This window comes from Dasypus novemcinctus, chromosome 5 (genome assembly GCF_030445035.2).
Source record: "Dasypus novemcinctus isolate mDasNov1 chromosome 5, mDasNov1.1.hap2, whole genome shotgun sequence".
Taxonomy (NCBI): Eukaryota; Metazoa; Chordata; class Mammalia; order Cingulata; family Dasypodidae; genus Dasypus; species Dasypus novemcinctus.
Window position 1 is genome coordinate 11,990,755 of NC_080677.1, and position 14,201 is coordinate 12,004,955.

The 14,201-nt window shown below is 54.1% G+C and overlaps 1 protein-coding gene across 1 annotated transcript in view; it reads left to right on the forward strand.

The window, feature by feature from the left end:
* Positions 1-573: 573 nt before the first annotated feature.
* The window catches only part of GCK (glucokinase), a 56,091-nt gene continuing 42,463 nt past the window's right edge, over positions 574-14,201 (forward strand). The window contains exon 1 of the mRNA XM_058296699.2: positions 574-1,195. Within this exon, the coding sequence (XP_058152682.1) occupies positions 1,151-1,195 (45 nt within the window). The 5' untranslated portion in view covers positions 574-1,150. The remainder of the gene's footprint in view (positions 1,196-14,201) is intronic.

Here is a 14,201-nt window from a genome sequence, read left to right on the forward strand (position 1 = left end):
TGCGGGCAGTGGAAGGAGAAGTGCTCGGCGTGAAATGCACACCAGATTTTAGAGGGTTTTAGGCCAGAAACACCTTTGAAGACCACCTTGGGGCGTTTGGCTTCAGAGTTCATAAAGCAGTGGCAGCGGCAGCCCTAGAGCCGCGGCCTGCTGCCCCATCCACGCCCGCCGGCCCACTCCTTCCCGAACCTGCAGCGTTGGTGTGAGCGAGCGTGCGTTCCACAGGCCGCCCCCTGCGCCCCTGCGCTGACGGCTGGTGCCGCCGCCCTTCTCGGGGCCACGGCAGTCGCCCGACTCTCTGTGGGCTCTCGGCTGGCTCCACACTGACCAGGGCCAGTATCTCCCTGGCTTTCAAGGCAGCGGACGGGGAGGCGGTGGTGAAGGTCTCCGCGGCCCTGCAGAACTGTCCACTTGGCCAAGCCCCCAAGCCGCTGTGGGCCTTTGCTCCCGGGACACGGGCTGGCCAGACCCCGCCACCCTGTCCTGGAACCGAGCAGGTGGCAAGGTCTTCACAGGCCGGCCAGGTGCCAGTGGTCGTCATGGCGACAGAACAGGCCTGTTGCCGTCGGTCCTGTTTTCTGCATGGGAGGTCTAATGACAGGAAGGTCAGCCCTGCGCAGGCCGGAGGGGCGTGAGCTCGGAGGCCCCCCAGTCGCTGTGGCAACTGCAGGGCCTTCTCCAGAAGGCCGCAGAATTCCACCCCCGGTGGAAGCAGGCAGTGCTGGGCGGTGATTGATTCGGGGGGAGTCAGCTCGGTGCGTGAGAGAAACACGGTCACCTGCAGCCTCATTAGGCAGACACTGTCCCCGCGCACAGGAGGGGAGAGGGTCTTTTTGCTGATTCCCTCTAAGCAACACCAGGGAACACCGAGCGCGCAGCTTAATACTTCCGGAGGGCGAAAAGCCCACTCGTGCGGACAGCACTGCTCCCCTGGAGCTGACAAATGGCCCTGCCGGAAGCCAGCCCTGCCTGACAAAGGCCAGGGTGAGAAGGTCAGACAGCTCGGTGACGGGGAACAGGCTGCGGCTGAACCTCGACCACCGCCCGCAAGGGGACCACGGGAAGAAGCTCTGGGCTGGTTCTGCCCGCGCGGCCCGTGGGAGAGTGCGAGGGGCTCCCTCCCAGCTCACCCGGGCTGGCTGCTGCCCAAATGCTGGATCCCAGAGCCAGGATGGAGAGCGCCAAGAAGGAGAAGGTAGCTCGCCGCACACTAGGACGCTAGAAGCGTGTGTGTCTCCCTGTCGTTCCGTGGTCCCTGGTGCACCCACGAAAGGTGCCGCAGGATCTGGTTTGGGGCTCTTAAAGGTGGCACTAGCTGGGAGCAGCTGTGCATGGGGCTCGGGAGCAGGGACAGTGCTTCCGGGTGGCGGGGTCTCCTCTCTGGCCCGTGTCCCCTGGAAGGTGGGCGGCAGGTTGTCCTGGACTGGGCCTCCGTGCACTGAGGCTGGCACGTGGGGCCGAGGGCCTTCGGGGGCAGAGCCCACTGCCCGGCCTGCGAGTCACCGACACTCGGCAGCCTTCCTGACAGGCCCATCTGCCTGCCTTTCCCTGCAGGAGCGGCTTCCAAAGGAGCCCGGGGGTCGCTGCTCTCTGGAGAGGGGCAGAGGGTGGTTACTTTTTCCAAAACAGAGGAATCTTGGCTTTCTCTGAGCCAGCCCGAGGGCAAGGGGGCAGACCTGCAGACAGGCTGCCTAGCTGTAAAATGGCAGGGCAGACTCCCCCCCGACCCCAAGCTGGGCCAGGTCGTGGGGCTGTGCTTTCCTTCTCCCCCTGTATGGAAGCCTCTTGCCTCTGATCAGCAGGAGAAGGTCGAGGTCAGGGGCTGCTCCCTCCGGCAGAGCTGAGGACGTGGCGGTCAGCTCTGGGGCACGGGGCGGGAATTTGGGTGGGAAATTCTGCCCAAAGGGGCGGCACGGGCCTGCAAGGGAGATGGAAAGCTGTGTCTTCTGTTGGCACGAGCAGGGCGGCTCAGTGTGCATTGAGTGTGCGTGGGTCCCTGTGAGTGTGTGTGTGTGTGTGGGGGCAGCAGGATATTGGGGTGCTGGGACAGCAGGGGGTGCTGCCCGGGGGGCCACGCCCGCCCTGATCTCTGGGGTCGGGGAATCTCGGCGTCCCAGAGCAGCTGCCTGGGAGCGGGACCGGCTGTGCTCCCCGCCGCCAGGTCCCTGCCCACGCACGGCCCCGGCCCAAGGCCCTGGGGGTGGGGGGAGCAGGCCACACGGAGTCTGCATGGCGGGAGTGGGGCGCCAAGTGCACCTGGGGCGTGGGCAGGGCTGCCCTGAGACCCCCCGAGGCAGGACGGGAAGCCTGGTTTGTGAAGCCCTAGGGGGTCCCTTCCGTGCAGGGAGGCCCCTCCTCCCCGGGCCTTTCCTCCGCCTGGCTCACCCCCCCCCCCCTTCCAAAGACGAGGCGACAGTCAGGGCTGGGGCATCCTGAGGGGCAGCGGGCTCCGCCTCCCCCCTTTCTTCTCAGCCCTCACTCGCACCTTCCCTTGGCCGCCCCTTCCCTCCACCCCCCTGCCCCCTCAAGCCCTAGGTCCCCTCAGTCCTCTCCCACCCCACGGGCAGCCAGAGCCCCCCAGGCCTGCGCCGGGGCATGTCAGTCCCCCACCGAGAAGCTTCCCCACAAAGCTGCAGCGTACACTATGCTTTCCTTCTTTTTGAAAATTATGATGACATATAAAATATAAATATACATATAACATAAAACTTGCCTTTTTGTTTTCAGAGGTACCAGGGACTGGGCATTGAACCTGGGACCTCATCTGTGGGAAGCCGGCGCTCAACCACTGAGCCACATCGGCTGCTCTGAGTTGGCTTTTTAGTTGGCTTTCCTTTTTTCAGGAGGCACCAGGTACTGAACCCAGGACCTCCTGTGTGGGAGGTGGGCACTCAGCTGCTTGAGCCACATCCGCTCCCCCAAAACTTGCCATTTTAACCATTTTTTAAAAGGAGGTACCAGGAATTGAACCTGGGACCTCATACATGTGAAACGCACACTCAACCACTAAGCTACATCTGCTCCACATTTTTGCCCATTTTTAAGTAAATGAACAACTCACTGGCATTCATTGCTTTTACAATGTTGTCCTATTTGTCACCATCAACCATTACCAAAACTTTGTCCTCACCCAAACAGAAACTCTGCACCTGTTAAGCAATAACGCCCTCTGCCCCGCCCCCTAGAGCCCCTGGTGACCTCTAATCTACTCTCGGCTCAATGAGTTTGCTTAGTCTAGATGTTTCACGTGAGTGGAATCATACGCTATCTTATTGTGTCTGGCTTGTTTCACATAGCACGATATCCTCCAGGTTCATCCACGTTGTCGAGTATAGCAGGACTTCATTCCTTTTTCTGGTTGAGTAATACTCCATTACATGGCTAGACCAGCTTTTGTCCATCCATTCCTCTGTTGGTGGACACGTGGGTTGCTTCTACTTTTCGGCTCTTGTGGATAATGCTGCTGTGAACGTTGGTGTGCAAGTATCTGTATGAGCCCCTGCTTTCAATTCTTTGGGGCGTTGTTTTAGTTCCTAGGCTGCTCAAACAAATGGCATGCAACGGGCTGGCTTAACCAGTGGGAATTTAATGGCGCGTGGTTTTGAGATTAGGAAAAAGGTCCAAATCAAGGCATCATCAAGGCGATGCTTGCTCTTTGAAAACTGTGTGGTTTGGGCAGGGGGTAGGGGGAAGTTGGCTGCTGGCAATACTTAGTCCTGGGCTCCTCTGTCACACAGCAATGCACATGGTGGCCTCCTGATTCTGTTGATGTTCAGCTTCTGGCCGCTCCCTCTGTGGATTTAATTTTCTTTTTATTTAATTTTATTTATTTATTTTTAAAGAAGATTTAGATTCCATAAATGACATGCTGAAAATATAGGGAGATTCCCATATCCTCCACCCCCTCCCCCTCCCACACTTTCCCCCAATAACCACATCCCTCATTAGCATGGTATATTTGTTACAATTGACGGACATTTATTGAAGCATTGTTTCTAACCATGGTCTGTAGTTTACATTATAGTTTACATTTTGCCCCACACAATTTTATAGGTTTTGACAAAATGTATAATGGCCTGTATCCATCATTGCAATGTGATGCAGGGCAATTCCAATGTCCCCATAATACCCCATGTTACACCTCTTCTTCCCTCTCCCTCCCCTCAGAAGCTCTGGTGGTCACTGTCTTTATGTCAGTATTACAAGTTCTTCTATTGCTAGAATAATAATAAGTCTACTTTAGTCCATAGTTGCTTTCTCCCCTTATGTTTGTTCGTTCATCAATCTCGGGATGTGGGGACGGTGATGCCCACTCTGCTTCTGATTAAGAGAGGGCTTAGATCCCTTGGGGCATATGGATGGAACTGACTTGCTTGCTGTATTAGTCATTTAAAGGGGTGCTGATAAAAAATACCAGAAATTGGTTGGTTTTTATAAAGAGTATTTATTCGGGGTAGGAGCTTACAGTTACCAGGCCATAAAGCATAAGTTACTTCCCTCGCCAAAGTCTATTTTCACATATTGGAGCAAAATAGCTGCTGATGTCTGTGAGGGTTCAGGCTTCTTTCCCAGGGCTTGCTTCTTCCTGGGTTCAGGGTTCCTCTCTTCCTGGGACTGGTTTCTCTTTCCTCTGTGAGCTAATTCCCAGGGTTCCAGCTTAAGCATCAAACTCCAACATCAAAACCCCCACATCAAAAGCTCCAGCTCTGAACCTCGCCGTGCCTTTTCTCTGTGAGTCCCCACCCACCAAGGTGGCCCAGTGACGTGGCCCGATCAGAGCCTTAGTCATAACTTAATCACGCCCAGGTACAGACCAGATTACAAACATAATCCAATATCTATTTTTGGAATTCATAACTATATCAAACTGCTACACTTGCCATTGCAGGTAGTCTGCTTTTTCGGCATGGGCGTTGTGCATCAACATCGTGTTGGTTGTCCTGGGTGAGCCCCATGAACTGGAGAGTAGGTGTTGGCTGCAACTCTGCTGAGACTCAGGGCTCAACTGGCACATGAACAGATGAAAGATTTAAGTCTCTGGGACATATTTTAACAAGTATACTTCTAATTATAGGCTCAAATAAAAGAGGCAGAAGAGCCTTGAGTAGGGAAATTATTAATCAGTCTGAGTCTGTTACACTTACATTCCAAAGTAAGGCCCGCCGACAGGGTGCCTGTTTCCTGAGCCGTCTGCCCTGGCCATAGTGTCTGGATGTCTCTAGAGCCCTCAGGAGCCCCACTGTTTGGGGCATTGTTCGCTGTGGCAGTCAACGAGCTCCTGCTGAGACCTGCATCAGCATAACCTATGGCATGCCCTCCTGACTCACTTTGAAATCTCTGAGCCATAAACACTCGTTTGTGTTTAATATTTCCTGTGTGACTTTATGTGTTTGAATTTCATTCTCTTATAAAGGACTCCAGCAAGAGGATTAAGACCCCTCCTGATTGAGCTGAGCCACAGTTTAGCTGAAGCGGCCTCATCCGAAGCTTCAGCTTACGGTGGGCTCACACCCACCGGGAAGGGTTAAGTTTAGGGATGTGTATTTCTGGGGCCACAGGTCCAAGCCACCCCAGGTATATATGCCTAGAAGCGGGATTGCCAGGTCATGTGGTCGTTCTTGATGTCACTGGGCCCCTGGATATCTGGCCTCTGGTCACCTCCCCTCAGCTTTTATTTTTTATTTTTTTCATTTTTCCCCTAAAGATAGCCAGTGTTCCCATCACCAGCTCCCGTATAGGCCATCTTTTCCCAGCTATTTAGAAAAGCCACCTCTATTATGGAGTAAATTCCGGTAAGTATTAGGTGCTGTGCTCTGTCTGCTCCACTTTTCTATTTGCTTATTTCTGTTCCAAAAACATAAAGCTGCTTAGTCACTCTGGTTTTGTTACTTGTCTTGTATTGAGGACAAGCTGTACTGCTGTCCTGCCTCGCATTTTTCAGTGAGTTTTCTCTCTTAAACTTTTTTCCTTAAGCTTTTTATTTTGAAGCAATTCCAAGCTTATAGGACAGTTGCAAAAAATAATACAAAACCCGTACAGATAACTCCAACATACCTCCTCAGAGCCACTAATTTTTACAATTTGCCACTTTTACCTTATCATGCTATTTACCCATCTATCAACCAGTCCATCTGTCCATCCATCCATCCCCTTCTCTCTCTCTCTTTATATATATACACATATATATATTATCTATGTACCTACCAATCTTTCCTAAACATTTGAGAGTAGGTTGTAGACACCACGCTCCTTGAGCACTTAGGTGTTCTGTGTATATTTTCTAAGAACAAAGATACGTATCACGCTTTTGTCATAGTCGACATTTAAGGAGCAAAATGATGATGATGATAGTTTGTATTGTTACTACTACTGATGGGTTGATCATTGATATAAAGCTTTTGGTCTATAGTCTAATTTTTCTGTATGTCCCAGTAACATCCTTTAGAGCATTGTCTCCTCCTTGTTAGACCCTGTCCACGATCCATATTCTATTAATTGTCATTGTCTCTTTAGGTACTCTTTTTTCTCACACTGTGGAAGCATACGTACAACATAAACTCTCCCAAGCATTGCTTTTCAGTGTTTTTAAAACACCCTCAGCTTTTCTTGCACATTGACTCTTTCAGAGGATGCTTAGAATCACTGTCAAGTCCTACGAGAAGTCCTGTTGCAGTTTTGACTTGGGAGAATGAGCCTTCTCACCCAGGTTAGAAACAACTCCCCATTTATTCAGATATTCCTTTTTGTCTTCCAATAAAGTGTTAAAATGAAAAGAAAAGGAAAAAAGAAAAAGAAAAGCACACACACACACAAGGAAAAAAAGAAGAGGTGTTAAAATTGTATCTCTTTAGGTCTTGGGCTCTTTTCCGAGGGAGTGGAGGTCATAAGCTGGTATTTCCCTTTAATCGGGTGGGAAAGCTCCTCGGCTATCCCCTGCGTCATCACCACTGAGAGCAGGGCTTGTCTGGCTTGAGGAGGCTCGCCTCCAGCTCCCAGCCTCCCACGGGAACTCAGCCAATGACCGCGGGCCGCCTCCCAGGCACGGGCTCAGAGCCAGCTCTGGGCCCAGGTCCTCAGGGCCAGCAGGGATTGTCCAGGGGAGGCAGGAGCACAGGAAGCAGAGCTGCAGAGCCTGGGACTTGGCACAGGGGCTCAGGGAAGGCTCCAGGGGAGGGAGCTGGAAGAAGGGCCCCCGGGCAGCGGCAGGCAGGGAACAGGGGAGCAGCGCGGCCCTGGGCAGCCAGATCAGGCAGGCAGGGAACAGGGGAGCAGCGCGGCCCTGGGCAGCCAGATCAGCCTGAGGCGTGAGGGCCCCGGGAAGTGAGGAGCAGGACGCAGACAGCAGGGGGAGCAGATGAGGGCCTCGCCCGGATGGTCACCTCCCCCTGGGGCCACCCACACCCAGCTCCCGCAGGTCCCCAGCTCAGAGATGGGACCTCCTCTTGAACACTGCCCCCTCCTCGCCCATCCTCTTGAGTCCTGCTCAGCTCCGCTCGGCCCAGCTCTGGTCCCAGGGCTGCCCCAAAACCAGGCCGCAGCTGGCCCCAGCTCTCGCAGCCTCCTTGCCAGTGCTCCTGGCTCCGAGGAGGAGATCATCTGGCAGAGGGGACGGGCGGGCTCCAGCCAGAGTGCCCCACAACAGGGCACTGGGTTGCTCCCTGGGGGCCTGGGAGCCCGGGGCTCGGCTTTACAGACAAGGGCTCGGAAGCCCAGAGAGCCGAGCGCTGGACCTCGCAGGTGCAGAACCAGCATCTGGGGAGGGCGAGTGCCAGAGGTCACCTGATCGGCTTGACTGTGGAATGGGTGTAAGACAGGCAACTGTGGCACAGGATGGGCACGAAGACGTCTTTGCAGGCAAGGACAGGGAGAGGGAAACGGACTTTGGCCCAGTGGTTAGGGCGTCCGTCTACCATATGGGAGGTCCGCGGTTCAAACCCCGGGCCTCCTTGACCCGTGTGGAGCTGGCCATGCGCAGTGCTGATGCGCGCAAGGAGTGCCGTGCCACGCAAGGGTGTCCCCCGCATGCGGGAGCCCCACGCACAAGGAGTGCGCCCGTGAGGAAAGCCGCCCAGCGTGAAAAGAAAGAGCAGCCTGCCCAGGAATGGCGCCGCCCACACTTCCCATGCCCGTGCCGCTGACGACAACAGAAGCGGACAAAGAAACAAGACGCAGCAAATAGACACCAAGAACAGACAACCAGGGGAGGGGGGGAAATTAAATAAATAAATAAATCTTTAAAAAAAAAAAAAAAAAGGACAGGGAGAATCAGGACGAGGAAATACAAGGGACAGGAGGAGGTGTTTTGACGTGCAATATAGCCATAACGGGCCACAGCTCTCCAGCCCCTGCTCGGTTTGAGCAGAGGAAGGAGCTGTCCCCTGAGCAGCCCACTGTGGGCCAAGAGCTGTGCTTGCTGGCTCATTATCAGTCTCATTATCATTATCATTATCCGCCTCCTTTTGCTCGTGCCTCTCCTTGTGCTGTAGATCAGCTGCTGGAGCAACGGCCCCAGCCCCTCACAGTCTAGGCAAAGGGCTGAGCCTGAACCCTGAGTCCTGAACCCCAAGGCCAGAACCTGATCCTGAGTCCTGAGCTCTGAGCCTGAATCCTGAGCTCTGAGCTCAGAGCCTGAATCCTGAGCCCTGAGCTCTGAGCCTGAATCCTGAGCCCTGAGCTCTGAGCTCAGGGCCTCTCTCAAAACCCCTGGCCCTTGGCGGGAGCGACCCACTGGCTGAGCTGTGGAGGGTGAAACCTGCCCGTCTCCACTCGCCTCTGCCTTGCGGGGAAGCTGACATTTCTGCTGAATGGGACGAGCAGACCGATTTTTTGGGAACTGATTCTGATAAATGACGAAGTGGTTGGGGCCGAGGAGGCGGCTGAGCGTTGTTGTCTTTTGCCAGCTGCCCGTGGGGTACCTGCTCTTCTCCCGACACCTGGAGGTGGGCCTTGGCTCCCATGGCCCTTGCCTTCTGGAAGGAATATGGGCTTTTCTCATGTGCTTCTTCAGATGTTCCTGTGTATTTTTCATTCTTACCCCTACTCCCCAAGGGAAAACAATTCCTAGGCAAACACCGTGAACTGATTAAAAACCTGTGGTGCCCGCTCGCCTATCGCCAGTGGGCCCAGGGCCAGCACTCCCTACGCCTCGACGGGGTGTCTCCCTGGGGGTGCCTGGGGCCCTCCGAGTGGAGTGTCACGTGCGGCCTGCGCACGTCTGCGTGGATCATCTGTGACTCCTGACCTTGCCAGAGTCCAGCATGGCAGAAAAGGCACTGGCAGGGCCAGAGCTGGACATCCTGTCATAAGCTTTCTAGATCTTTCCCAGGCGTGGTTTTACCTCCTCAGTCTTGACGTCCCTATTCCTGTTTCTTTCTCCAAAGTTGCTCCTTCCCAAATGGACCGTCACCTCCCTGTCCCACCCCACCCCGGCCGGGTCTGCAGCCTCCTGGTCATTGCAGGCCCCCCAACACTCCGAGGTCCCCACACCAGGCTCCCCCTTGGCGGTGAGAGCCGGGCCTGAGTGCCCGGACAAGCCCGGGTTGGGGTCCTGCTTCGTCCACTATCCCCTTTGGGCCTGTGTGCCATTAGCAAAATGGGGGTGATGATGACACCTGCTGTGAGAGTTAAGGGGGAGACCTGGCAGAGCAGAGCGTCAGTGGTGGGATGATTTCTGAGGGAGAGCTGGGGGTCGCTTAGACTCTGCGCATTGTGGCAGGCAAAGTAAGGGGGGAGGGCAGTGAAAATGGGGGTGGGCCCCGTGAAGAGGTGGCTTAGACAGGGAGTGCACGTGGATAGAGGGGGCTTGGGGCGTGGTGGACCAAGTGAGAGGGCAGGGCTCAGCTCGGGGGTGGTGGTGAGAGGGGACGGGGGGTGGGGGGGTGGAAGATGGTGTGGCTTGTGGCTTGGTTAGGGGTAAGGGTGGCTTAGTCCAGAGGGGCTCGTGGACACAGTGGTGGGGGCTAAGTTGGGTCCCTGGAGCTATCCCACAGCGGCCAGGGGCTGCATCCCTGCTTGCAAAGCCCTTCCACGCCATTCTTCTGGTTTGTTCTCACACCTGCTCTCTGAGGTAGGTGGTAGCTTCCTCTCTGTTTTATTATGAAATGGGAGCTGAGAAAGCTGTGCCCATGGGCATGCAGGCCAGAGCCTGCAAGGCCCACACACCCACCACAACTGGAGTGTCTGGGGAACCCCGTCTCCACCTGGGTGTGGGGGCCAGGGGCGGCTGCCCGAGACCGCCACCCAGTCTGAATGCTCAGGGGCCTTACTGGTAGGCTGGTCCCTGCCCTGCCCAATGACACCATTAAGTAACCTAAGAATGTCTGCGAGGCACAGTTACCTAGATCCACATTGATCTGCACGGTTTCCTGCATATGGTAGTGATGGGAATGTATGAGCTGCTTCTTGCTGCTGTAACAAATTACTGCAGACTTAGTGGCTTAAAACGACACGTGTTTTTCATCTATAAATTCTGGTGGTCTGAGGTCAGCCTGGGTCTCGCTGGACTAAGATCATGACACGCTATAGCTGCACTCCTTCTGGATGTTCTGGGCGAAGAAGAATCCGTTTCTCTCTTTTTCCAGCTTCTAGAGGCCACCTTCATTCCTTGGTCAGTGGCTCCTTCTTCCATACTCAAAAGCAGCAGTTGCATCCCCTGACCTCTGCTCATCACATCATCTCCTCTGACTCCTCCATCTCCCTCTTTCACCCTCTAAGGACCCATGTAATAATATCACATCCACCCCAGATAATTCCTGGAATAACCTCTCTACCATGAAGTCTTTAACTTAATCCCATCTACAAAATTCCTTTTACCACATTAGCAAACATTGACAGGTTGTGGGGATTCAGGCCTCTTTGGGGACCATGACTCTGCCTGTTGCATTAGCCCACCCATCCACCTTGCGCCCATCTCGGCTATGAAGCCTTTGCTGACTCTCGCACCATAATCCTGCTCCACACTTCGGCTCACTTGGTTTGAGAACTTTTCCTTGTTTTGCGATAGATCCCCCTGTCCTGATTTTTAATCAGATTCTTCTTGCACTAAAGTCTTAGAAAGCAAATCTCACAAAACTATTCCCCTCTCTGATTTGGCAGCACTGAGACTGTAAAGAGGCAGGATGGAGCCCAGGTCTGCCCGGGTCACAGACTGAGCCTTTTCACAGCCAAGAGCCCCTGAATGGTCAAGTGGAGGGGCAGATGCAGTGTGCAGCAAGGACCTGGAAAGGGCATGGGCTTACAGGGCCAGCACATAATGGCAGGAAAGGAGCAGAGGGAACCAGATTAGACTGTGCTTCCAGGCATGAGCGTATTGAGAAGGTTTGGGGCTTTCCAAGAGGGTTGGCCAGATGAGACTGGGAAGGAAGGGGTATGAGCAGCAACACTGTGGAGCGGCTGGCAGAGACAGTCTGTGCCTGCTTGAGGACTGTGAGGATGGGAAGAGGACTCAGGAGCGAGCACATAGGCACCAGTGGTCCTGGTGGAAGAGAGGTCAGGCTGCTCCAGAGAACCACTTGACTTCAGGGCACAGGGCTGGGCAGTTCATTGAGGGCCACCTGGCTCTGGGTCACAGGTTGGGCTGCTCCACCAGAACCACCTGGCCTTAGGGCACAGGTTGGGCTGCTCCACCAGAACCACCCGGCCTTAGGGCACAGGTTGGGCTGCTCCACCAGAACCACCCGGCCTTAGGGCACAGGTTGGGCTGCTCCACCAGAACCACCCAGCCTTAGGGCACAGGTTGGGCTGTCCACCAGAACCACCCGGCCTTAGGGCACAGGTTGGGCTGCTCCACCAGAACCACCCGGCCTTAGGGCACAGGTTGGGCTGCTCCACCAGAACCACCCAGCCTTAGGGCACAGGTTGGGCTGTCCACCAGAACCACCCGGCCTTAGGGCACAGGTTGGGCTGTCCACCAGAACCACCTGGCCTTAGGGCACAGGTTGGGCTGTCCAACAGAACCACCCGGTCTTAGGGCACAGGTTGGGCTGTCCACCAGAACCACCTGGCCTTAAGGCACAGGGTTGGGCTTTAACACCAGAACCACCTGGCTTTAGGTGTTGAGCTGGGCCAGGCCGCCCTGACAGCTCTTCCTGCTATCCCGCTGAGCCTTCTGGCAGCTCTGTCCTCCCTGTGCAGAGTCAACTCCCCATCACAGGGTCTGCTCCCTGCTGGACAACCAAGCAGTAAAAGACCCACCCATCTAGCATTCTGGAATTTTCCCTTTGCCAGCCTCGCCCTGCTTCCAGAGAGAGCTAAGTGCAAGTCCTACCATACCTCCTCTCTGTAGAGACCCTCCAGGGCTCCCGCTGCTGCAGTGCAGAGCACACACGAACTCTCAGGATGGCAGCAGGGGACACACCTGCCAACATTCTAGCCTCATTGGCCTGAGGTCCACTGCTGTGCTCCAGCCACCCAGGTGATGTCCCCTCCCCCAGCATGCCCCAGCCCCTCCCAAACGGTGTCCCTCCCCCAGTATGGCCTCCTCTTTCTAGCTCGGTGGACTTGACTCTTGCTGGCCCCCTGCCTGGCATTCCATCCACGTCTCTGTCACCTGGTTGACTCTTCCTTGAGCTTGATGACATACCTCTGTGGCAGTGGGGGCAGGCTTGGGATGGGCCAGGGGAGAGAAGTTGGGGCTGAGACTGGCATGCCTCTTGAGCCTCCTGGGCTAGAAGGTTCCTACGTCCTGCCCCCACCCAGCCAACTTCCTTCCTTTGTCAGGATGGGCTCAGCTGCAGGAGCCAGTCAGGGGTCCAGCCTTAGGAATGGGGTTGAGAAAAACAAAACTAGGAGACCTGGGCAGGGCTCCACTACTCAAATACTGCCTCCTTGGTGAAGCCTTCTCTCGACTCATGTATCCATTATTCTGTTGTCATCACTCTACCTGGGCTGTCACACAATACACAGGTGAATAAAATACTGTGCAACTTCAGATGGCAGTTATTGTCTCAGAGAGAATGAATCAGGGAGGTGCAATAAAGAAAACCACTGAAGAAGGCAAGAGGTTAATTGTAAGCCAGTTGGAGAAGGTCTCAGTGAGGGGCAACATTTGAGCTTGACCCTAGTGATGAAGAGTTGTCAACTGTGTAAATATCTGAAGGCACACTGCAAAGAACATTAGTCTACAACAAGCATGCCTTGTTTGAGGCACAGTAAGAAAGTCTCTGAGGCCGAACATGGGGAAGACTGGAGAGCGAGCCAGGCCATTAGAAGATTACAAGGGCCAGATCACACAGGGCGGTGTAGGACACTGTGGGAAGGTGGATTTACTCAACTCATGCATCTCAAACATGATTGTAGTGCTAAGTGGAGACCAGACTGGGGAAGAGCTACGGTGGGAGCAGAAAGACCACCTGGGGGGCGAGCGCCATGATACAATTGTGAGAAGACAGGTCAGGGTGCTAGGAAAGAAGTAGAAGAATGCAGACTACATTTGGGAAATAGAGCCAGTAGGACTTTTTGAAGAGGGCTAGGAAGGGAATTGTGGACAATTCCTGTCTCACTTGACCAATGGAGCACATGGTGAAACCAGTTATTGAGATGGAGGATTGAGGGGACTCTATCAGTCAGGGATCGATGCAAGAACAGAGACCACTCCAGGAATTCCAATCATAAAGAGATGAGCAATGGGGAGTTAAGGAAAACCGTTGAAAGGGCTGAAGAAACAGAGCCAGGGAGCTCCCCTGGACTTGTGCCATTGCCACATACTGCAGTGCAATCCCAGCAGCACTGCACTGCCTCAACTGGCTCACCTGGAACCTAGAATATGGTCCAGTACTGCAAACACTTGTATCACTCAGAGCTAGCTTGTCAGCTACTGTGGCCACCGCACTATTGTGGATAATGCTGCCATACGTTGGCATGCAAGTATCTGTCTGAGTTCCTGTTTTCAATTCTAAACCTCGAGTACAATTGCTGGGTCATATGGGAACCCACCGTTTCACTTTTTGAGGAACTGCCAAACTGTTTTCCACAGCAACTATACCATTTTACTCTTCCAACAGCAATGTATGAATGTCCCAGTTCCTCTACATCCTCATCAAGGCTTGTTATTTCTTTTTTATTATTTTTAAAGAAGTTGTAGGTTGACAAAAAAAAATCATGCAGAAAATAGATTTCCCATATACCACACTATTATTAAAACCTTGCATTAATGTGGCACATTTGTTGCAATTGATAAAAGAACATTTTTATAGTTGTACTAT